The 25,929-nt window shown below is 40.6% G+C and overlaps 1 protein-coding gene across 1 annotated transcript in view; it reads right to left on the bottom strand.

Annotated features, from left to right (window-relative positions):
- The window catches only part of LOC122808344 (ADAMTS-like protein 2), a 1,521,014-nt gene that overhangs the window by 1,222,900 nt on the left and 272,185 nt on the right, over positions 1-25,929 (bottom strand). Inside the window, exon 5 of the mRNA XM_044079311.1 lies at positions 1,720-1,865. Within this exon, the coding sequence (XP_043935246.1) occupies positions 1,720-1,865 (146 nt within the window). The remainder of the gene's footprint in view (positions 1-1,719; positions 1,866-25,929) is intronic.

Here is a 25,929-nt window from a genome sequence, read left to right as displayed (position 1 = left end):
GCCCACAGAGATAACTTACCAAAAGGATACAAGGCCTAAACAAAATGTCCTACATGGACCCCCTCAAACCCCGTCACCATACTTGGTATCCTATAGACTACGAAGGGGTGACCTATGTCTGGCATACAAGGCATCCCCCGATACTGATGAACCTACTGCACACCAGCAAGTCAAATGGCATCAGAAATACTCAGTCCAGGGATCTAAAGGGCTTCTGCAACATCATTAGAATAGTTTAAAAGGACACATATATGTTACAGAAAATACCACTGCTCTGGAACACACTCTCCACATACATAAAACAAAGCTCATCCCACTCCATATTCAAGTTGAACTTGGACCTATAGATGTGTAATAGAAAATTTACCCTAGGACTGTACCCTGTACTACTAATGGAAAGAGGCAGCTCCTAAATGCTTTATCCCACCCATGGTTCCCCTCAAATTATCTGTGCTATGATCCCAGTTATTCAAACTTCAGGTAATATATAATTATCAACAATGAGATAGGTAAAGGCAATCTAACACCAAATGGGATAGGTTAATTCAAGCACCAAAAGAGAAACTGGATAAGTTTGAAACAGCTTACAAGGACAGCTCGCCTAGTACTTAACTATGAATGTATGAAGAGTGGAAAGAGGCACAGTAGTCAGGAGGCCCATGGGCTACTGAAGTGCCTCAATAGAGACATCCAACTTTGACAGACTGAACGAAGACAGAAGGGTTATGTCTTATTACAGTTTCCTTCAGTTTCACACGCTTTTTTTGTAGGCCTATGAGGGATGTCCAAAGCAGATGACTGAAGATGCCATTCTAGTTCACACCAAATTTTGAAGACGTTAGTTTTTGAAATACAGATAGAGAGACAACAAATGACTCTTATAGTCTTAGGTATAAAAATTCAACAAATTGTACACTGTTTATAATTATGTTCACATCTTAGACAAAATAAAGACTTTGGATGCTTATCCTACTATGCGATCTGCCGACCACAGTTGTATTTCCCTCTGTTAGGTGACATGAAATAGTATAATTTTTCAAATGAAAAGCAAGGAAATAGGAAGGGTCCATAACAAGGACCTTAACTGCCCACAACAAATGTAGCTCAAACAAGCCATACCCATGCCAGCTCATGACTCAGTCTTCCTTCTCTTACTGGCTGTAAAAAAGTCCTAAGGATTTTTTCACCTGTACATCCTTTTAGTAACAGTGCATAGGTAATAGGTCAGATATATGTACAGCATGAGGGAAGGTACTTAAGCTTTTGTAAAATGGATGGACGTGCAGTATCCTTGGCAGGATGCATCCTATAAGTCAATACTGTAATAGTGATCTAATGATAGACATCATCTGTTTATTTTATTCACCATATATATCAAGCCAACTTAAAATGCTAGCAATCAGCATTGACTGATTTGTGTTACATTTGTCTTGTGTTGTTGGCAAACCAAAAGGACTCCTGGGATACCTCAATGGGGGCATTTTTACAGAGTTCCTCTTTTGCCCATTCTTTCACATAATTTGTTGTCTTTATTCTCCTCTTCATAAATTATATTCTTTCATTTTAATTTATACATTAACATTTTTCTTAAGTATTCAGCTAAATGTACTGATTTTGAAATGTGCATATATGTATTCACTATTTTTTGCAGCTAGTAATCCTGTTCTTGACAGAAACAGAGAATTGACTGCTAAAGATTATAATGTACAAAAGTCCTACCTCACATTGGCCTTCAATGCAGACTCCTTGATGGACTCGATCACTACAAGAAGTTCCATCTTGAGCTGGAACCATCAGCTGTCTTTCTCCATTACGGGTAGTGCACTGCAAATCACATGGCTTGTTGGAAATATTAATGTAGTCATCTGGACAGAAGAAAAATATCAAATTCTTATGCACAAGGTGATACAATGCACACAAATATGATGTGAAAAAGAAATGTTCTTGTTTTATACTGAGTCTTGCACAAATGTATATCAGTCTCACAAAATATTGCACAGTTCTAATGAGGGAACTACATAATTTTTGTTGATGTTTTCAGTGATACACAGAGCATAACAAAGTTCAAGACATGGTAAGCAACTGGATGTTAAAAATTACTTTCTTAAGATGGCATTAAGTAGCCATGTGGGTAGATTAAAATCCAATTTTCCTGCATTCCTCCTTAAACACCAAGCCCATTTACCTGCTCTGCAGTGAGCCAGGAAGTAATTTACTTTATCTAATGCAATACTTAATGCCATCTTAGGAAGGTGGTTTTTGGCCTCCAGTTGCTTATCATGTCTTGAACTTTGTTATATGCTGTGGATCACTGAAAACATGCAACTTGAATAGGATGTGCTGGAGGGACAGATTTGTCTCTCAGCAGTTGTCGCTTCTTTGGAATAGGCTGCAAATTCATCTGAAGCAGAAGACTTCTATGACACTGTTCAAAAGGAACATAGAAAAGTGGATGGGGCACCATAACTTCTTACCAGGGATAGCACCCACAATACTCCTGGACATGGGTAGCCATTAATAAATACAGTCCTGGGTATTGACTATAGAGTATATATGGTATAACACTGGGATGAAATGGCTAGGCTTGAAATGACCTCCGGGTCGATATTCTAGTAACTTCCTATGATCCTATATATTAAACTTAAGGTAAAATGATGCAAGATTAAATAAACTAACAAAAAATAGAGTAGAACAAGTGGTATAGTGAGTGGTGTTGAATAAGTCAGGTCTATTTTATATATTCAAACGCTTAATTATTCGAATCACTAAAGATCGAACTTTAGTGATCGAACAATTAAATGTTTGAATATATTAAAAATAAATATTTACAAAAAAAAGAAAAAGTAAAGGGTGTAAGCAGGGGGGCAAGCCCCACTGCTTACACCCTTTAGGTTATTTTTTTGATTAGTATTTTTTTTTAATTTTTTAAAAATATTCGAACATTTAAATGTTCGATCACTAAAGTTCAATCTTTAGTGATTCAAACATTTAAGCGTTCAAATATATAAAATAGACCCGAATAAGTCGACATGGTGTAGATAATGTGCTCATACAGATTGTCTGGTACAAGACAACAGAACTCAGCTGGTCTCCAGTTTCACCTAATTCATATAGTCACAGGGATGCTGGCATGTGTACGCTATGTACACTATAACATACATGCCTTCAACTAGGGAGGTAGCATACAATCTAAGTTAATCTTTAAATTTAAAAAACTGTGCTGTACTTTTATTTCCTCCTGCATCTCAATTTCTCCCCACCCTACACTGAAATGATGCGCATTAGTGGAGTTGCTAAACTGGCTACTCACAGCCAGGATAGCACATTAACACCCCCATTAATTACGTTTGTTTTTACCTACTCTCAAAAAATGTTTTTTGTTTTTTTTTTTTGTTTGCATTTGCTGCTTTGTAGAGAGAGGGAAGGCCAAAGGGTGCAGTGTTCACTTACTTTTAAGGCAGGGATAGATGTAGGGGTAAACAAACAAACAAAAAAGCATACCAGCAAAAGGAGATAGGGATAGTGCCTACTAGTATAAAAAGAGGTTACAGATGGAGCATGGCAGGAGGTTTGGCATTTAGGTAGCTAGCTGTTATTGGCTGCAGGTTTATTAGTAGACTGCCTAACTCCCATAAATACAACAACAGCTAAAATCCCAATCCTTTTGTTTGTTTGTTTGTTTTTCTTTTTAGGACAGGCCAGGGAGTGTAGGATTTCTCATCTTACTCTTGCCTTTGGAGTTTTGCTGCACTGAACCTGGATTCTTTGATCTACATAGTCCTGTAACAGAAGTTATTTGCTACTGTATTTTTTAAACACTAGCTTACGCTTTCAGTAGTTGTACTAGTAGTACTCTGCTACTGCAGACTATAGCTGCAAAATACATCTAAAAGAAGACTGCATTGTGCTAGATTCCTGGGTGATTGGTGATATTATTCATAAGTATTTATTTCTTGCTGCAAACCACCACCTTAAAGTCATGCCTCCCAGCTGCCCCTGACTACAGCACAGTATTTGAGCATGTCCCTCCTAAAATATGCAACTTTTCAGAACAAGGTAATTTACCTCAAGAAATAATGATAACTGCTGACATGTTTGCATTAAAGCTAGTCTTAATTTCGGGCACTGTTCAGTTCGCTCATTAGACTACATTGAATAACAGCCTAAAATAATTCTTTAGCAAACTGTGAATATGTTAAAGACAAATCCTCTATTGTGTGTGACATGCACTGCTTACAGTGCCATGCTTTAAAGCAACTAAATCCACAATGTCAAACAAAGGGGTTATGGTGCAGTAGAAGTGAAATCCTAAGTTTGTTTTGTAGCAAAGAACCCTGTAACTTGAATGTTGTAAAGATGTACTTGAGTGAAAGTCATTCAAAGAGTGACCCAACACCTTTAGGTCATCTATCTTTACCATAGTGCCCAAAATGCAGATCCACTCAGGATGTATGCAGTAAAGTACATTGCTTATAATACTGGCTGCAAATATTTTTTATTTTACCTGAAATAGGGTGCCTACAGTGCCATGGCTTAAAGTGGCTAAAGCGGTGGTATCAGATTTAAAGGTGTGCTGCAGTGGAAGTGCTCAGAATTTTTACCTGCAATTTTATCAAATAATACACAATTTAAAGTAATTTGTTTGTGTTGCATTGAGCAATATCTAGCTGGAAGTTGACTGTTTTATCAGTAGGTCATATACAAGTGGTATTTTCAGTTAAGGCTTGTTGAAAAACCTGCATAGCCAGTGATAAGTGGGGGTAGTTTACCTCATTGTTATTCGGTTTCTGTCTTATACAAGTGGTACAGTGAATTGTGTTCTGTTTAAACTGTGAGCTTTGGCCAACTGAGACCTACATTAGTGGAGTTAAGTAGATTTTTACCTGCACTTTTATCAAATAATACAAAATTTAAAGTAATTTGTTTGTGTTGCATTGAGCAATATCTAGCTGGAAGTCGACTGTTTTTTCAGTAGGTCATATACAAGTGATATTTTCAGTTATGGCTTGTTAAAAAACCTGCATAGCCAGTGATAAGTGGGGTTAGTTTACCTCATTGTTATTCGGTTTCTGTCTTATACAAGTGGTACAGTGAATTGTGTTCTGTTTAAGCTGTGAGCTTTGGCCAACTGAGACCTACATGAGTGGAGTTAAGTAGATTTTTACCTGCACTTTTATCAAATAATACACGATTTAAAGTAATTTGTTTGTGTTGCATTGAGCAATATCTAGCTGGAAGTTGACTGTTTTTTCAGTAGGTCGTATACAAGTGATATTTTCAGTTAAGGCTTGTTAAAAAACCTGCATAGCCAGTGATAAGTGGGGGTAGTTTACCTCATTGTTATTCAGTTTCTGTCTTATACAAGTGGTACAGTGAATTGTGTTCTGTTTAAACTGTGAGTTTTGGCCAACTGAGACCTACATTAGTGGAGTTAAGTAGGTTTTTACCTGCACTTTTATCAAATAATACATGATTTAAAGTAATTTGTTTGTGTTGCATTGAGCAATATCTAGCTGGAAGTTGATTGTTTTTTCAGTAGGTTATATACAAGTGGTATTTTCAGTTAAGGCTTATTAAAAAACCTGCATAGCCAGTGATAAGTTGGGGTAGTTTACCTCATTGTTATTCGGTTTCTGTCTTAAACAACTGGTACAGTGAATTGTGTTCTGCTTAAACTGTGAGCTTTGGCCAACTGAGACCTACATGAGTGGAGTTAAGTAGATTGTTACCTGCACTTTTATCAAATAATACACAATTTAAAGTAATTTGTTTGTGTTGCATTGAGCAATATCTAGCTCGAAGTTGACTGTTATTTCAGTAGGTCATATACAAGTGGTATTTTCAGTTAAGGCTTGTTAAAAAACCTGCATAGCCAGTGATAAGTGGGGGTAGTTTACCTCATTGTTATTCGGTTTCTCTCTTATACAAGTGGTACAGTGAATTGTGTTCTGTTTAAACTGTGAGCTTTGGACAACTGAGACCTACATGAGTGGAGTTAAGTAGATTTTTACCTGCACGTTTATCAAATAATACATGATTTAAAGTAATTTGTTTGTGCTGCATTGAGCAATATCTAGCTCGAAGTTGACTGTTATTTCAGTAGGTCATATACAAGTGGTATTTTTAGTTAAGGCTTGTTAAAAAACCTGCATAGCCAGTGATAAGTGGGGGTAGTTTACCTCATTGTTATTCGGTTTCTCTCTTATACAAGTGGTACAGTGAATTGTGTTCTGTTTAAACTGTGAGCTTTGGACAACTGAGACCTACATGAGTGGAGTTAAGTAGATTTTTACCTGCACGTTTATCAAATAATACACAATTTAAAGTAATTTGTTTGTGTTGCATTGAGCAATATCTAGCTGGAAGTTGACTGTTTTTTCAGTAGGTCATATACAAGTGGTATTTTCAGTTAAGGCTTGTTAAAAAACCTGCATAGCCAGTGATAAGTGGGGGTAGTTTACCTCATTGTTATTCGGTTTCTATCTTATACAAGTGGTACAGTGAATTGTGTTCTGTTTAAACTGTGAGCTTTGGACAACTGAGACCTACATGAGTGGAGTTAAGTAGATTTTTACCTGCACTTTTATCAAATAATACACAATTTAAAGTAATTTGTTTGTGTTGCATTGAGCAATATCTAGCTGGAAGTTGACTGTTTTTTTCAGTAGGTCCCCACCCACCCTCCCTGTTTTTGTCTTGGTGTTAATCTTGGTGGCTTTGAAACTGCCCGCCCCTCTTGTAAATTTGCACTTGGATACTCCTCCTGGGCCCATCTCATTTGCTCACTCAAAAAAAAAAAAAAAAATGTATCTGCTTTTACTGTATTTGTGTTTCTTCCTACTTTATTTTGCTTTTGCGTCATCTTAAAAGTACTCAGTTGTATTTATTACTGCTTGGTGTAACTCATTCTAAGCCTTTTAGTTTAAGCACTTGGGATTCAGACCAGTTGTTTTACATTAAGAAGGTTTGTGGTCTGCACTGTAGTGGCAGGACAGGTAGCTTATATCCTTCTAAGTTGGGAACTGCTGATTGAGGGCTCAGTGTCTGTTATTCTAAAAGTGTATTAATTCTGGTTAAAGCACTTGGGCTTTAGGCCAGTTATTTTACATTAAGAGGGTTCGTGGTCTGCACTCTTGTGGGAGGAGAGGCTGGACTCTGCCCTTCTGAGCTGGGAATTTCTGGTTAAAGGCTTATAGTGCCTGCATATTTGAACTGCTTCTTACTGAAACTGGTACACCTTGTTTGCTGTAGCATAGACTAGATCCAGGCCTGCTGAATCTAGCTTTGTTTGTATAACTTGAGCACTAATCCAGACATTCTTTAAAGTATTCAATTGTATTTATTACTGCTTGGTAGTAACTTGATTAAAGTGTAGCTATCATTCTAAGTCTTTTAGATTAAGCACTTGGGCTTCAGACCAGTTGTTTTACATTAGGAAGGTTTGTGGCCTGCACTGTGGTGGCAGGACAGGTAGCTTACATCCTTCTAAGTTGGGAACTGCTGATTGAGGGCTCAGTGTCTGTTATTCTAAAAGTGTATTAGTTCTGGTTTAAGCACTTGGGCTTCAGGTCAGTTATTTTACATTAAGAAGGTTCATGGTCTGCACTCTTGTGGGAGGAGAGGCTGGACTCTGCCCTTCTGAGCTGGGAATTTCTGGTTAAAGGCTTATAGTGCCTGCATATCTGAACTGTTTCTTACTGAAATTGGTACACCTTGTTTGCTGTAGCATAGACTAGATCCAGGCCTGCTGAATCTAGCTTTGTTTGTATGCTTGTTGTTTGTTTGCGTGTTATTTCCCTGAAATGCTAATTCCACCTAAAACGCGGCTTTACAGCGCTTCTGTGGATCCCTAGTGATATCTGCATTGCTTACGGTACTTATTTCCTTGTTTCACTTGAATGAAAGTTACTGTTTGTCGTTTTTGCATTTAAGTTACCTGTAGCACATTGCATTTAAGTTACCTGGCACTTGCTCACTAAAGCAATTATATAGGTCAGCGCTAAAACATTAAAAGCACTACACCCTCACAAACTCCCCTTGAGTACCTTGTTCCCCATTGGCCCTTTTTTTCAATTATAAAGGAATTCCCAATACTATTCTAGCATGTCCAAACGTCAGTTGTCAATCTCCTCTCTGGTCCAGCTGGTGAATCTGGGAATCTTGAGGCAATGTTACAACTGCCTCATGTACACAGACAACCCCCTCCTCCTCCCAACAAATTCCAACACATGTGAGAGATGCAACCATATAGCCAAACTGAAGGCTAAGCTCTCTCAACTCAGTACTGGCGTAACCAGTCAGGAGGAAAAGGAAACCACACTCACTACAATTCCAGTCTCACATAGACCTACCACGACAGCAAACCAAACACATAAACACACAAAAACATACTCGGAGGCTCTAAATAAAAATCTGCCTAAGCAGCAGAGACCTCCAAAGCAGACACACAAGCAGCCGCTACCCCAAAACAAAACACGTGCAACACATAGCTCACAAAGCCAGTGTGGCGAACAGTCACAGCCCTTAAGGCTAAACAACACACCTGATACACTTGTAATAGGTGACTCTATCATCAGGCACACTGACGTCCCGCTCACCAGGCTGAGCAAGGAGAAGGTCACGGTGAGCTGCCTGTTGGGCGCTAGGATCCGCCACATAACACCAGCACTCAGGTCACTCCAAGGCAAGTACAAATATGACTCAGTCATTGTCCATGCTGGTGTGAATGACCTGAGATGTACCTCCCTGGACTACATGAAAAGAGACATAGAGGAGCTCTCTGAGCATGTAGCCCAGGCCAGTATGTCCCTGACCTTGAGTAGCATCTTACCTTCACCAAGAATGATGCCACAATATGAAGACAAGATGATCAATTTCAACAATTGGCTTACGTATTGTTGTCATTCAAAGGGGATACAATGCCTGTCAGCCTGGGATGACATGCTCGACAAGCCACGATGCTTCACTAGGGATGGCTTGCACCTATCACCCCTGGGCTTTCGGATATTGGCAAAGGCTCTTGCTACCCCCATAGTGCCTTTTTTAGGCAAGGCTCAAAAGACAAACCCACCTCTATAGGTATCACAAGGGATAAGAAACTAAGAGTAATGCTACTCAATGCCAGAATTCTAAACCTCAAGCTGCATGCACTCGAAACTTTCCTTAGCATGGAGAACATTGATATCTGTGCAGTAACAGAAACCTGGTTCAAGGCTCCCGAGAGCAGCCCAGCACTATCAGGTTATACCTCATACCATGCTTTTCGGCCCCAAAACTTGGACCGAACCATAAAAGGAGGGGGAGTATCAATATTCGTCAAAGATACCCACACCTCCAGGCACAGCACGAAGCATCAGAGACTATCCATGTGCAACTAACAGTGGGTAAAACTGCCTTCCAGTTTATAGCCTGCTACAGACCACCCTCCCAAACCTAGGAACTCCACTCGGCCTTCTTGAGAACTCTGGAAAATATGAAGGTCTCTCTAAACACCATTATATTGGGCGACTTCAACTACCCAAACATAGACTGGGAGCATTACTCTAGCTCCAACACCCTAGCAAAGGTTCCTAGAATTTATAAACTCAAATGCTATGGAACAACTTGTTACCACTCCCACAAGAGGGGAAAACATACTGGACCTGATCATCACCAACATGGGGACTCTATGCTCCAGACCAGAAGTGTATCCCTCACTGTTAAGATCAGACCATAAACTAATCTCACTGGATATTCACATCCCGACCCCACCCCCTGCCCAGAAAACCACAGTGAAAAACTTCTCTAAAGCAAATTTCACACTCCTCAAAAGTGAGGTGGAATCCTTCAAAGCCCCCGGGCCTGTGGAAAATACAGCCCAGACCGCAGAATCCTTTATAAACACATTCTATGAACACCTTCAGGAATGCATGGATCATGCAATCCCAAATAAAACCAAGACCCAATCCTCCAAAGGCAGACGTCCTGTCTGGTGGACCCCAGCCATAAACAAACTATACAATAGAAGGAGGAAGCTACTACATGATAGAGCAAAATCCCAAAAAGGGAAGGCATCTCTGATCAGTATTAGCAAAAAACTACGGGCACTCATAAAATCTTCTAAGGCCAGCTTCGAGAGAAAAATTGCACAGGACACTAAGGATAATCACAAGGCTTTCTTTAGTTATGTTAGAAACCTGGGTGGGAATACCCAGATATGCTCAGAATTAGTCCAAAATGACAAAAAATACACCGAACCCACAGACATTGCCAACATCCTAGCTGACAGGTTCAGCGCAAACTTCCCCCCCCCCACCAAAAGGGCAAATATCTATCCCAGCAGAGTGCTGCCCCCCTGACATCTCAGATGCTCAGGTAAGAGCCGCCCTCTCCAAAGCAAAAAACACAGCATCAATGGGACCAGACGGTGTCTCGGGCTGCGTCCTACATGAACTCCAAGAAGAGCTAAACCCAAACATAAAACTACTGTTCAATCTCAGCCTTACTACAGGATAGGTACCCAAAGAGGGGTGTACAGCAATGGTGATCCCTCTCCACAAAGGTGGTGCCTCAACGTATCCTGGAAACTATCGCCCCATAAGCCTGACTAGCTTGGTCTGCAAAGCTATGGAAAGGATCATCATGGACCTTATAAATAAAGATACTGGGGACCTACAGACACTGGATCCTACCCAGTTCGGCTTTGTTAAGGGCAGATCCTGCCTCTTAAACCTGGTCGATTTCTTTGAAACAGTCAGGCCATTGATGAGGGGAAGGTGGTCCACACAGCCTACCTGGACCTCGCAAAAGCCTTCGATACAATACCCCACTCAGGCATTATAGATAAGCTCACCAGCTTAAATATAAACCCCTATGTCACTAGATGGGTTGCAAACTGGCTCAAGGACAGAACCCACATGGTTAGAATTGCTGGAGCCATGTCAGACTCCAAACCAGTTACAAGTGGCGTCCCACAAGGCTCAGTCCTGGGACCTCTCTTGTTCGGTATATATTTCTCAGAGGTACAGGCCAACATGGAAGGACTGTGGCTGACCAAGTTCGCAGATGACTGCAAACTGGGCGCCATAATCAACTCTCCAGCTGACACAAGCATCCTCCAAAAGGGCCTCATAGAAACAGACAACTGGTGCAGAGCCATGGCCTCAAGCTAAACACCAAAAAGTGTATAGTCATCCCCTTTGGCAAAAACAAAGTGCCCACAAATTACCACATAAGTGGTAATCCGTTAAGTACAGAATAAGTAATTAGGGACCTGGGGACCCAAGTTGATAGCAATCTCTCATTTGACAACCACATGGCCAAAGTGGTTAGAAAAACATTTTATATAGCCCACCTAATCATGAAGGGATTCACATCTTGATCAGGGGAGGTCATCGTGCCTCTTTACTCATCCCTCATCAGGCACATAATTGAGTACAATGCCCCTTTTGGGATGTACCTTACCAGACACCTGCAGCAACTGGAAAGACCCCAAAAGTACCTCACCAAGAGGATCAAAGGGCTCAAACAGATGCCATATGCTGCCCGGTTAAAGAAACTCCAGCTCTACTCAGTGGCATACCGCCTGCTCAGAGGCGATCTGTGCCTGATGTATAAAGCCATGTCCAACCCGGAATTAATGGACATGCTGCACCTCAGAAAATCCAAATCCCATCGAGCTATGCGCTTGAGAGACTTGAACCTCAGCACTGAAATAAATAGGACATGCTGGAGGGACAGATTCATAACCCAGAGGCTCCCTTCACTCTGGAATAAAATCCCAGTCCAGGTTAGGCAGAGTCCCTCCATTGACTCTCTTCAAGAGGAATCTTGATGAGTGGATGGGGGATCGTAGGTTTACCCCAGGTATCACTTCTGTGTCACTGTTAGACAGAGGCACAGTATACTAACCTCAAAAAAGGTTTTTTCTTTTTTTGTTTTTTTCTTTAGTCGCAAATATGTCAGAAAAAGGACCTTCCAGCTTTAAAAAGTGTCTGAAATGTGGGCACAAATTGCCTCTTTCAGATGCTCATACTCTGTACGTTTACTGTTTGGACCCTCAATATCTACAGAAGGCTTGTTTTATATGTAAGAATTTCAATCCCAGGGCTCTTGTGGATAGAAAAAACAAACTCATTCTCAAATGTTTATTGCCATCTTCTTTTGATGAAGCTATCTCGGGGGCTCAATCCACAAAAATAAAAGCTAAGGAGTCTTTAACTAGATCTCCTAAGCCTTCTACTTCCTTGACTCCATTTTTGGAGCTGTCAAGGAAGAGATCAAAGTTATATCTGAAATCTTCTCAAAGTTCCTGTCCTTTGGATCCAAAGAAGGAAAAATCAGTGGATCCTACGTCCTCGGATCTGACTTAGAAACCTACAGATCCAACTATTTCAGATCCAATGATTCCTCCTTGGACCAGGTATTCCCCTTCTTATGATTCTGTGCCTTCCAGGGTTCCCTCCCCTTTTTAGAGAGATGCTGATCCAAGTCACCTTCCCTTGCCTCTACTCGTTTGTCCAGAAGTTTGACTAATGAAGATGTGGACAGAATGATGAAGAACATTCTCTCAGCACAGATTCAGATGGGTGTTTTACCGGCTCCTATTCCCTCTGGTCAGGAGGCCTGTCCATCTACCACGCCATCACTTCTTGCTCCTTCTCTGATCCCTCTGGTTGCTTCAGAGTCCCTTGATCAGAACCTTCCAGGTCCATCTGGCTTTGTTCCAAAGATAACTTTATCTTCGGATCCAAAGCTAACTCTGAGTGCACCAGCTCAGATGTCATTGGATCCAGATAAATCTTGGAGTCAAAGCTTCCTTGTTGGGTCTGAGGAGTTGGAGTTGACTCTGAGGGTTTCAGAGCTATCTTTGTGCCTAGGTGTTTCAGCATTGGATAGCTCAACTTCAACTTCCTACTTGGGGGGGATTGCTTTCGGGGAGGAGGCAGACAGTGGTCCAGAAGCCTGCCTTCTCTGGGCCAGGGTTTTCCTTCTCTCCTGAGCAATCTGCCTTTGAGGTAGTGAAGAGAATATTTTCTGCTCTAACAGAACAGATGGATCCAACCCTCTCAGATCTTCAATCTAGTTCCCAGATGTCAAGGGCAGCAGGTTCACACATATATCAATTAGCAGGCATGCCTGGATGCAGTTATATGATTTTGCAGGGCCTTTCAAGTCCTCATTCATCAATTCACCCTTTGATGGCAGTTCATTGTTTGGCCCAAAAGTGAAAGACACATTATCCAGGTGTAAGGAGGATGGAGAGACCCTCTCTGCAGGGGGCATACATTTTTCAAACACTCAAAGATCCTTTTTCTAAGACTCAACAAGGTGGTCAGAAAATGTGGTTCAGGAAGTCCCAGGGTCCTTTCCAGGATACATGTGGAGAAAGTTCCCTAGGGGCCAAGGGAGGAACACTAATGGACGATGACGCCCCCGCAGCAGAGTAGGCCTGAAAAAACAGGGGTCCAGAGATTCTTTCTCTGATTGACCCTACCAGCACTCCTGAAAGGAGCCCCAATTGTCAGGGTCAACTATCAGAGTCCAGGTCAGGAAAATAATTTGCAGTGCCAATATTTCAGACCACTTGATCCTTCAAACCTTGGAGTCAATGTCAGCTGCCATAATTTTAGTTCCTATAGTAAGATTTCATATTTGATTTCTTCAATGGATGGAGCACAAAGCTCGATTCCTTACCAGCACATGTCCGCACAAATAAGAATCACTGAGGGTTCCCTATCAGAAGCCTGAAACACTATAAGCTTGAAAATCAAAATCCTGAAACCAAAAGCCTGAAAACTCAAAATCCTGAAAACCCAAAATCCTGAAACTCAAAATCCTGAAAACACAAATAATGCTAATATGCCAATACAAAGACACTAATATCTACCGACTGACCTTGACCCTAACCCTAACCCTAAGGTCCATCACTATCGCACACTCACCTGACCCGCACCATAACCCTAACTCACTTAAACTGCCCCTAACCCTAATTTTTGTCACTATTGCATACATGCCTAACCTGCGCCCTAACCCTAACTCACTTAAACCGCCCCTAACCCTAACATAAAACCAACCGCACACTTACCTGAACCCAACGCATGACCTAACACTACAGGGCTAACAATAGCAAAGCCACAATGACGTCAGTATGTCTATTTTGTGTTTTCAGGATTTTGAGTTTCAGGATTTTGGGTTTTCAGGATTTTGAGTTTTCAGGCTTTTGGTTTCAGGATTTTGACTTTCAAGCTTATAGTGTTTCAGGCTTCTGATAGGGAACCTCACTGAGGCATGCAAGAGATACCTCTGGTGGTGGATTCACTTGGATCAAGTTCTACAAGGCCATCGTTTCATTATGCCTCAGTCCAAGGCCATAGTGACCACACACACTTCCCAGATTGGATGTGGGGGCACTTTCTGAAGAGAACAGTCCAAGGCACTTGGTTCCCTAAAGAGGCCAACTTACATATCAACGTCCTAGTGTTGAGAGCAGTGCTCTTAGCATTGCAGGCCTTCTAGGGCACTCTTCCTTCAGGGACAATTGTGAACCAGACAGTATGTTGGCAGTTTATTACATCAACAAATAAGGAGGGCTCAGATCTTACCCATTGTGTCAAGAAGTACTCAGAGTGTGCCAGTGGGAGATCTCATCCAACCACCTTCTCAAAGGAATGCCCATTCCAGGGAAGTCCAGTGTGATAAGCAGACAAATTGAGCAGGTCCATTCTTCTACCTGATGAGTGGTCCCTCAACATGAAAGTGGCAAAAATGTTTTTCATCAATGGGGCCAGCCTTTTTGAAATCTTTTTGCTTATTCCCTAAACAACATATGCAGCAACTACTTTACTCTATTCCCCCCCTCAGGGGGAATCACCAAGGGACAGTCTACTTCACAAATGGCCCCCTGGTCTACTTTATGCTTACCTGCCATTTCCTCTGATTACAAAATTTCTGCAGAAAGCAGCCAGGTTGAAGAGCAAAGTCATCCTCATTGCACCTTCCTGGCCTCTTCAGATTTGATTCCCCTTCCTATGGTCTCATCTACTTTGCCAACCTTAGATTCTGGATCCAATTCCAGACCTCCTGTCACTTTCAATAGATTTGATTAATCAGGATATCTCAAACCTTAAGCTAACACCGTGGTTTCTCCATTAATAGCCAGACAACTGATGCTCTCTTCCCTTATCCATCATATTATTTTATCTTCCCATAAACCATCTGCAGGAAAACTTTATACAGTAAGTGGAAAAGGTTTATTTACTGGGCACAACAAAAACCCATTGATCCCTTTTCAGCTCCGATACATAACATTCTTGAATTTTTGGCATCAATCTTTAATGAAGGGTGAGCCCCTCTGCCATTAAAGTTTAATTAACAGAAATATCTAATTTTTATATTGGGTTTGAAAGTTCTAATGTGGCTTCTTCTAAACTTTGTAAAGCATTCTTGAGAGGCACTCTTCTATTAAGACCCCCATATAAAGATCCTACTCTACAATGGGATATGAACTTGGTACTGCAGGCCTTAATTCATTTCCCCCTTTGAACCAGCAGCTAAATGTTATCTTAAGTTCCTGACCTGAAAAAACATCTTTCTAGTGGCTATTACCTCTGCTAGAAGAATTTCAGGCATTATCATCTAAACCTCCCTACGTGATCTGTCATAAGGATAGAGTTACATTATGTACCAATGCATCTTTCCTTCCCAAGGTGGTGTCAGAATCCCATATCAATCAATCCATTAAATTTCCAGTATTCTTTCATAAATTTGAAAACAAAGGTGAATATATGTTGCATTTATTGGATGTTCACAGACAATTATGTTTTTACTTACATAGGACAAAAGAAATCAGGAAGACAGATCAATTGTTTGCCTCCTTTGTAAATTTGAAATTGACCAAACCAGTTACAAAATTAATTCTAGCCAGATGGCTGATAGATTGTATTTCTTTTATCTATAACAAGTTGGGTCTAACCTTACCTAAACCTGTAAGAGCCCATTCAACTAGGTCCGTGCAATTTCTTCAGTGTTTCTATCCAGGGTTTCAATGGACGACGTAAGTGTGTCTGAAACCTGGGCCAATCCTCATTATTCATTACAAAATGGATCTGGTTTCGAGAGGTAGAGCAGCCTTTGGCTCAACTGTGCTCAGGAATATCCTTCCTTAGAGTCCACCTGGGATTTTAAGTAGCTGGGGACTCTGTCCCAACAGCTGAGGATAGAATGAAAATTGACAACATCAGATAAAGAAATTATGTACTCAATACAATGTTCCATCTGTGTTGTCCATTTTCATTTGTCCTCAACTTCCCACCCACCAACCCCCCAACCGTTTTCACAACAGACTTCTGGAAGAACAAGATATTGTAAGGACACCACTGTCCTTTATGTTGAGCGCCAGCTATAGTTCCTTCTGTAGGATTAATATGGATTTGTGTGTCTATATGCATGCACATTGGCATATATTACTTTATGTAAACCAGCAAACAAATTCTGAGGTATGTTAGGGGTTGGTGCATTATGTGTAAGGGAGATGCTTGAGACCTTTTTGATTACCACAAGCTTTAGTAACAGCCAAATTGGATCCAACATTCGGATCCTAACCCAACAGCTGAGGAAGAATGAAAATGAACAACACATGGAAAGTTATGGTGAGTACATGAACTTCCTTTTTATTAAGCTAAAACAAGTGATTAGCACCTTCAACCTTAAAAGAGCTTCATCGGATCAAAGTTATACATAACAGTAGCAAGCAACATATACTTTTTGCTTTTCCATATAAACAGCTGTGTAAATTGGAGAAAGGGCTTTAATCCATTGCACCTAAACAGAACAACAGTACATGCATCGTTTGCATCTTTATTGTTACTGGTGCTTTTTACTCCTTATCTAAGTAAAGACACTGTCACTGTGTATCTGATGGCTGATCAGTGTGGTAGGTATAATGTCAAATAACAAAGTAAGTTTCTAGTACAGTACTTTTTTTATATAAACATAATATAATATAATATAATATAATATATAACAAAACAGATAGCAGTGAGACTACACCATTTCTTCAGTGAAAAAATATACTCTTCATGATGAACTACTATGGGTAACCTTGGTGTGCCTAAGCTCCAAATATTGTGTATAAGCAACCTAGTTCTAATGGAGCTTATCATAATAATAACAGCAATAGTGCATGGAGATGGAAAGGGGAAAGAAAAAAATACAATGTTGGGCAGGTGCATTTTAAGGAAATTCAGTATGCTCCTGGTCTCTGAGTTGGTACTATAACTGTTACCATATTCTAAAAAGACACTCATCTGATTATTAAGTATTAAGATAGTATATGAAATTGTGAGTTAAACCATACACACCTACAAACATATGTACAAACACGTATACAATATATATATATATACACACACACACACACACACACACACACACACACACAAACATACATATATAAATATATATAAAGGTACACACACACATAGATGCTAATTAGCATGGAGAGAGTCGGAAGGGGTTCATGAGAAGAGTCAAGTGAAGTTCAAGCTTAATCTCTGTGTGAAATGCTGAGATGGGAGAGGACAAGAGATTGAAAGTTTATCAGAACTCAACAAAAAGAAGTCTGTTGCTAGGGGCAGAAGTGTTAATAGGATTTAGCAACTGCATGTGAGTCTAGGAAGTCATTAGGGAAAGAGACAAGAGAACAAAACATCCTCTGGGCTAGTAGTAATGCAAGCTAAAAGAATAACCAAGTGGGAAGATGTGTGTGTCTGCATGAAAATCCCCCCCACACACACACACACAAATACACACACACACACACACATACATATATATATATATATATATATATATATATATATATATATATATATATATATATATAGTGATCAAGTGAGGAGGCTTATCTAATCCTCTAGACTAAAGAGCAAGTTCTGCAATATGGGGGTCATATATCACTGTAAGTTGCTTAAAAAGTTACCAAATAACAAGTTTAGCACCACTAAACATGTATGTGGGAACACTAGGCAGTGGCACAGTGAATGGCATTCTCATCTCACAACAACAGGTTCCCAGGTTCAATTCTTGGCTGAGGTGCCTTCTGTGCAGTCTGCATATCCTCCCTGTGTTCATGCGGGTTTCCTCTGGGTGCTCTAGTTTCCTCCCACATTTCAAAGACATGCTGTAGGTGGGCTGGACACTCTTGAATGGCCATAGGTGTGAGTATGCATGTGAGTGTGTGATGTGGATGAACTACCATGGCAGGGCTAGCCACCTGGTGGTGTAAACCTTAGCTCTAGATGATTGTCACTGTTGAAGTGACACCCCAAACCCATGTGCAAAAATGGAAAAAGGGGTTGTGGATGGTTGGATTGAACACAAGACACCAGAGAATTTTTAATATTACTCACTTTAAAAGTTAATAGAACAAGATTTGGTAGAGCAAAATACATGAGGGGAGACACTAGACACCGCAGACAGTATTTAATATTACTGTTATCACTTAAAAAGTAAATAGAACAAAGGGATTACCTATGACAAAAAGGAAAAGAAAATGAATTCTATATCACTGACAAAGAAGCAACTTATTACAAGTTGAAGCTTTAGTCTTCCACTAATTGAGGACTTAGCAGAGGAACAGGTCTTGCATCATTTTGCATTTTCTGAATAATAAATATGAAACGCTAATGTCTGATATGACTGAAGGTATGGCAGTATGCCCACGTGTGTGTGTATGTGTTTGTGTGTGTGTGTGTGTGTGTGTGTGTGTGTGTGTGTGTGTGTGTGTGTGTGTGTGTGTGTGTGTGTGTGTGTGTGTGTGTGTGTGTGTGTGTGTGTGTGTGTGTGTGTGTGTGTGTGTGTGTGTGTATATGTGTGTGTGTGTGTATATGTGTGTGTCCAAATAGGTGTATATGTGTGTTTTTGAATATGTGCACCTGTGTGGAAAAATGAATGAAGGGGTGCCTGCGTCAACATGATGTACAGGCTGCCAGAGATGATTACCACAGGAAAGCGCTGGTTAGCACTAGCAATAACATCACGTGATTCAAAAGCATGCAAATTAGCTAACAATTATGCCTGTCCTCATTCTGAGTAACATGTCCCTGAACTGCATTTCTTGTAATCACAGGAACTGATACTTTTGGCTGCAGAAGTTTCCTTGAGAGCGGGATGATTTTTTTGAATCCTGACCAAAGTCTTTCAAAGAGTGACCCCAACAGATTTAGGTCATGTGAGTTTATTGCCACATTCTGATTTTTTGTAGGATAGATGGTTTTCATTTTGGTTGCTTTGGTAAAGTTCTAAGTATAATGCTTACAATACTTGCTGCAAAAAATTCTATATTTCACCTGAAACTATTATGCCACTCACTTATAACATGGGGTAGCTACAATGTCATGCTTTGAAGTGGCTAAACCTAATGTGTCAGATCCAGAAGTGTGCTACATTGGAAGCGCTGAGGACAGAATTGCAATCCTAGGTTTCTTTTCTTGCAGAGTACCATGTTAAATCAATTTTAATGATGTATCAAAGTGAAAGTCTTCTAAGAGTGACCCAAACACCTTTAGATCATGTATTTTATACTTCATACATTCTGAGGTGGTCCCCATTTTGGGTTCTGTGATAAAGTATTCTGCTTAGAACACTGGCTTCAATTACTTCTATATTTCAACTGAATATATCTAGGGTGCTTATAATGTCATCCTTTAATACAACAAAACTTATGGTATCACACTCAGAGGTATACTACAGTGGAAGTGCTCATGACAGCATTACAGCCAGGTTTGTTTCGTAGCTGAATTGTAATGACAAACCCAAAAAAATTATATAATCTTTCAAAGAGTGACACCAGCAGTTTTAGACCATGTGGGTTTACTGCTGCGTACTGATATTTTGCATAATAACTGGTCTTCATTTTTGGGTTGCCACAGTGAAGTTCTAAGTATAATGCTTACAATGTTTTCTCCAAATACTTCTATATTTCAATTGAATATATATTTTTCTTAAGTTATAACATGAGGTGGCTATAATGCAATGCTTTAAAGTAGCTAGAGCTGCGGTGTCACATTCAGAGGTATAACACAGTGGGAGTGCTAAGGACAGAATTGCAATCTAAGGTTTGTTTTGTAGCTGAATACCCTCTAATCTAAAAGTTGTAATGATGTATTTAAAAGAAAACTAAGCCCCGGGATTCAGAAAGGGCTACTGTTAGTGGTAAGCCTTAACAATGCTGTGTTCCAACAGGCAGTATCCCTTTCTGATTGATAGACAGGCCCTCTACAATGATTCTACATTGTCTGTATTACCACCGGGGTGGCCTGTCTTCTTGGTTGACCTACATGATAATGAAGCATTACAGGGGACTGGGTAACCTATGCTAATTTGCTATGTGATCTCCACAAATGTCTGAGATAGCACCTTTACTCAGCTGGTTAATTCAGAGAATTGTTTAGCTGAGTGAATCAACACTGCCATCTGAGTTAATTAACTCTGCCAAAAGTTTACTTTCACCCATTATTCTCAATGGATGAGGCTGCATTTGAGCTAAGTGCCAGGGAGTTTTAACAGACAAGTAGTGGAGGCAGATGTATGTGACACGTGTGTGTGAGTGAATGCAGAGGGATGATTCGTCTCAGGTTTGTATGTATGTGTGCGTGTGTGTGTGTGTGTGTGTGTGTGTGTGTGTGTGTGTGTGTGTGTGTGTATATACGTGTGTGTATAAATATTTTGCAAGCACCTTATTCTTTATGGGCATCAGCTGAATTTAAATACTGTGTTTCTAAAGTAAAGCCAGCTATCCACTTATGCTTTGCTGACATGGTCAATAAAAAGGCCAAAACATGCATGTCCACAGCTAGTGGGGTTTGGCTTTATAGGCCTGCATATAACCATAAAGACTTAAAAACTAAAAAAAAAAGTCTTGGGCTTTCAGAAGATATTTAGCTGAAACACTTAATGCCCTTAATTGGTCATTTGCATATATCACATAGGCCTCCATTACACAAGGTTTAAGGTATCACACAATGAAAATTCTAGCTTGGTTGAGTTTTTCTTGCAGTTTTACTTAATGGTTTGCCTGTGTGACCTTTTTACCCTTTGGTTTGTGTGTATATAATCCAGCACAAGTGACTGTGTGTGTGTATGCGTGTGTGTGTGTGTGTGTGTGTGTGTGTGTGTGTGTGTGTGTGTGTGTGTGTGTGTGTGTGTGTGTGTGTGTGTGTGTGTTGGGAGGGTGCCATAACCTCTAAACTCCCTTAGAATAAAGAGCAAATCCTGCAATACTTGGAGGGGAGGGCATTAGACACCAGAGAATTTTAAATATTTCCCTAATCACTTAAAAGTTAACAGAACAACATGATGTTTTGCAGCAGAAAATATATATTGGCGTGACATTACAGACAATGGAATTTCAAATATTACACACTTTAAAAGATAATAGAAAAAGCTATGGCAGTACAAAATACATATGGGGATACTAGATACCAGGGACATTACTCTCATCACTTAAAAAGTTAGTATAACAAAAGGTTTAGCAATAACATAAAAACAACTTGAATTCTATATCAGTGACAAAAGAAAAAAATAAAATCTGTGTGTGGCATTATTGACAGACTGCAATCATCCCTGATTTAGAAACATTAAGGAAAAATAAGATGCTACATCTGTAACAATCTGTAAACTCAGAGACAGGTAAGAGGTATGTATGGCAGTGTGTCCATGCATGCATGTGTGTGAGCATCGCTGCAAATCTGTGTGTGTGTGTGTGTGTGTGTGTGTGTGTGTGTGTGTGTGTGTGTGTGTGTGTGTGTGTGTGTGTGTGTTTTAATGCCTGCATGTGTGTGGAAGAATGAATGGGGAGGTGCCTGTGTGAAACACAATGCATGGGCCGCCAGAGGTGATTATTGCAGGAAAAGTACAGTTGTGTAAAACCCTTCCATAACAGTAGATGTCCTTCTCCTCACTGTTGCAGTATGCAAAACATAAGGGATCTCCTGCCCAGGGCAGCCCAACACTCAACCAGAATTTAAAAGCTTAATAATCTTTTACTCCCTGTATGTCACATTTATGTGTTAGAAAGTGTTATGTTATTAGAATCCTTTATAAACGCATTCTATGAACACTTTCAGGAATGCATGGATCATGCAATCCCAAATAAAACCAAGACCCAATCCTCCAAAGGCAGACGTCCTGTCTGGTGGACCCCAGCCATAAACAAACTATACAATAGAAGGAGGAAGCTACTACACAGAACGTAGTGCATAAAAGAGAAGTATGGATGCAACTACCCATTGCTAAATTGCCCCTGAAGAGAACAGTTTCCACAGGACAAAGGAGTCCACGTACATCCAGAAAGAAAAAATAAAGAAGAAAAAGGGAAAACCCTCAGCAAGAAGGGAATCTAAAACAAAAACCAGAACAAACAAAAAGGGGTTGGAGGAAGGGAGCAAATACTGCAACAGTGAAGAAAAGGACATCTATTGTTATAGTAAGATTTTACACAACTGTACTATGTCACTGTTGCGGTATGCAAAACAGAAAGCAGAGTAAAAAAGCTCAAGAAACAAAATGGGAGGTGGAAGGCTGAAAAAAGCCCTCAACAAACCCACATGGTATGGTTTCAGCAAAACTTGCTCTGGCCCTAGAAACCATATCCAACTTATAATGCTTAGCAAAGATATGCACTGAAGACCAAGTAGCAGCTTCAAGGATGGAATTGCTGTCCAACACCTTGAAGAAGGGACCAGAAGAGGCAACAGCTCTAGTAGAATGAGCTCTAACAGAAGTAGACTGCAACAAGGCTTTTAGACCAACTAGCAAAAGTAGCATATGAACTGGAGGAAAAGATGCTCTGGGTAGTTGCATCCATATTTCCCTTTTATGGCCTACATTCTGTGTGGGGAACATAAATGTGACATTTGGCGCATACATGATCTTTAGGCTTTTATATACTGGCCAAGCATTGGGCTGCCCTGGGCAGGAGATCCCTTTTGTTTTGCATACTGCAACAGTGATATAGATGGACATCTGCTGATTAGTACTAGCAGTAACATCACACAATTCAGAAACATAGAAATTAGGTAATAATCATGTCTTTCCTTAATTGCAGATATGCCTCAGAATCACATTTCCTGCAATCACAAAAACTACTATGTTTGGCCAGAGACGTTTCCTTGAGAGCAGGGTGATGTTTTGAATCCTGCCCTAAATTTTTCAAAGAGTGACCCCCAACAGCTTAATTTGCAGTGAGAGTCTGTTCCAAAGGTGGGGAAGGTGCTGCGTGATGAAACTACCTCTGTACTGTGTTTTATCTGCTGGTGAAGGTTTAGATCCCTGGTCTTGGTATTTGTTGGATTATTTGATGTGTGAAATTACAAGTGATCCAAGGCCACCGAGTCCATAATGGTACGGAAGGTAAGCCATAGATCTCCACTCAGGAGTCTATAAGATACCAAATAGAAAGGCAGTGCTTCCAGTCTTTAAATGTACTTTATTTATAATCTTTTTTTAAGCCAGTGATCTCCTTAGTTAGGAACCTCTGGGATCTCTCTAGTTGTTTGTCTAATGAGGTACATCCTAAAGGGGCATTACATTCAATGATAGTCGTAATCAATGCCGAAGATAATGGGACAGTAGCCTCTTTAGATGTGTAAGATAGTCCTTTAGCAAATAGCTGTGTTAAGTGGGAGGACCTTCTCACTACCATTGTTACATGGTGATCAAAGAAGAAATAATTACTTGGCCAAGTTCCAAGGTCTCTAGTTTTTCAAAGAGTGACCGCAGCAGCTGTAGGTCATGTGTGTTTATAGCCACATTCTGATATTTTGCATGATATCAGGTCTTCATTCATTTTGGGTGCTAAGGTCAAGTTTTAAGTACACTTTCAGAGTACTGCCTGTGAAAGATTCTATATTTCACCTGCTATAACATGGTGGCTAATGATATGTTTTAAACAGGCTAAAACTGCCAAATTCAGAGGTATACTACAGTAGAAGTTTTTTTTTTTTTTTGTAACAGAATACTCTGTTACCTGAAATAAATTGCAATGATGTACCAAAGGCATAAATGTAGCCTTGAAAGAGTAACCCCAGAAGCTTTAGGTTATGTCTTTACTGACAGTGTCTGATACTTTCCTTTATAGTTTCTATGTTTTTGGTGCACTGGTGAATGTCTGCTCTGTTAAAATATGCAGGAGCTTTCTGAACACCCTTTCCCTGTAGGTCAGATTTTGTAGTGAGTGTGAAGCCCCTGCAATGGTCCAGCAATCAAGGAGCCTCAGTCCTCGCCACTAGCACCAGTGAGGGACATACACATTGAGAGGATGACATGTACACATACAGTAAAGTACAATTTCCCTTAAGAGTACACAGAGATCATAGTCAGTCTGGGGCTGGTATCTCCCTCTTTTTCCAGATCCCCAGTAAGACTCCCTACTGGCACAGCTATAGAGTTGAGTCCTTAGCCAGGGTTCCAAGCCAAGTCCTCCCAGCACTCTTTCTGTCCAACCAGTGCTTCGTGTTCATAGGTTCATAGGTTCATAGGTAGGTACTAGGCTATCTGCCCGAAGGCATTTATAAGCCTAGCTGGAATGTGTCAGCTTTCGCCGCCCCCTTAAATTAGTTCCCTGTGCCTCTGTCAAGCAGAGCCATTGAAGTGATCCCCGGGGTAAACTTTCTGTTTCCCATCCACTCGTCAAGGTTTCTCTTGAAGAGTGCTAGCAAGGAGCTCTGCCTAATGTAGACTGGAATCTTGTTCCAGAGCATGGGAAGTCTCTGGGACAGGAATCTATCACTCCAGCACGTCCTATTTATTGATGTGGTGAGGTTTAGATCCCTAGAGCATGTGGCTCGAGGGGATATGGTTTTCTTTAGGTGGAGCTTGTCCATCAATTCTGGGTTGGACATGGCCTTGTATGTCAGGCAGAGATCATCTCTGAGTAGGCGGTATGCAACTGAGTACAGCTGGAGTTTCTTCAGTCAAGCTGCATAGGGCATCTGTTTGAGGCCAGTGATCCTCTTGGTGAGGTACTTCTGTGGTCTTTCCAGCTGTTGCAGGTGTCTTGTAAGGTACATCCAAAATGGGGCATTGTACTCTATGATGGGTCTGATGAGTGATGTGTAGAGGGGCACAATGACCTCTTTTGATCTGGATGCAAACCCTTTTGTGATTAGGTGGGCCATATAGGATTTTCTAACTACTTTGGCAATGTGATTATCAAAGGAGAGATTACTTATCTACTTGGGTCCCCAGATCCCTTATTATGTCTTCCATATTTAGGGGGCTACCACCTATGTGGTAGTTTGTGGGTACTTTGTTTTTTCCAAAGAGGATGACTATGCACTTTTTAGCATTTAGCTTGTGGCCATGGTTTTGACACCAGGTATCTGTCTCAGTGAGACCCTTTTGGAGGATGTCTGTGTCAGCCAGAGAGTCAATTATAGCCCCTAGTTTGCAGTTGCCTGTGAACTTGGTCAGCCATAGGCCTCCTGTGCTTGCCTGTACCTCTGAGAAGTATATGCCGAACAGGAGGGGTCCTAGGACTGAGCCCTGGGGAACTCCACTTGTAACCGGTTTACAGTCAGACCTAGCTCCCGCAACTCTTACCATGCGGGTTCTGTCTGTCAACCAGTTGGCAACCCATCTCATGATGTAGGGGTTTATGTTCAGGCTGGTGAGCTTGTCTATAATACCAGAATGGGGAATGGTGTCCCTGCCCAAGTGCCAAAGTAGCTGACACACACACACTTTGAGATTTGATTTATACACAAACACACACCTAGGAAAGGCTGCCACAGGTTTATTAACTATGCTCCCTTCTGCCCAGACCATAAGGTAGTTAGTGCTGCCACCAGAACCCCTTATCAGCTACTTTAAGGCCCTTCCCAAAGGTTGACCAATCTTACTGTGTAATGTTACTATTATCCAAATGGTAAGTGCGATCGACTTGAAAGA

Source organism: Protopterus annectens, chromosome 8.part0, assembly GCF_019279795.1.
Source record: "Protopterus annectens isolate FY-2018-M chromosome 8.part0, PAN1.0, whole genome shotgun sequence".
Classification (NCBI taxonomy): domain Eukaryota; kingdom Metazoa; phylum Chordata; order Ceratodontiformes; family Protopteridae; genus Protopterus; species Protopterus annectens.
This window is presented reverse-complemented; position numbering and strand designations above follow the sequence as displayed.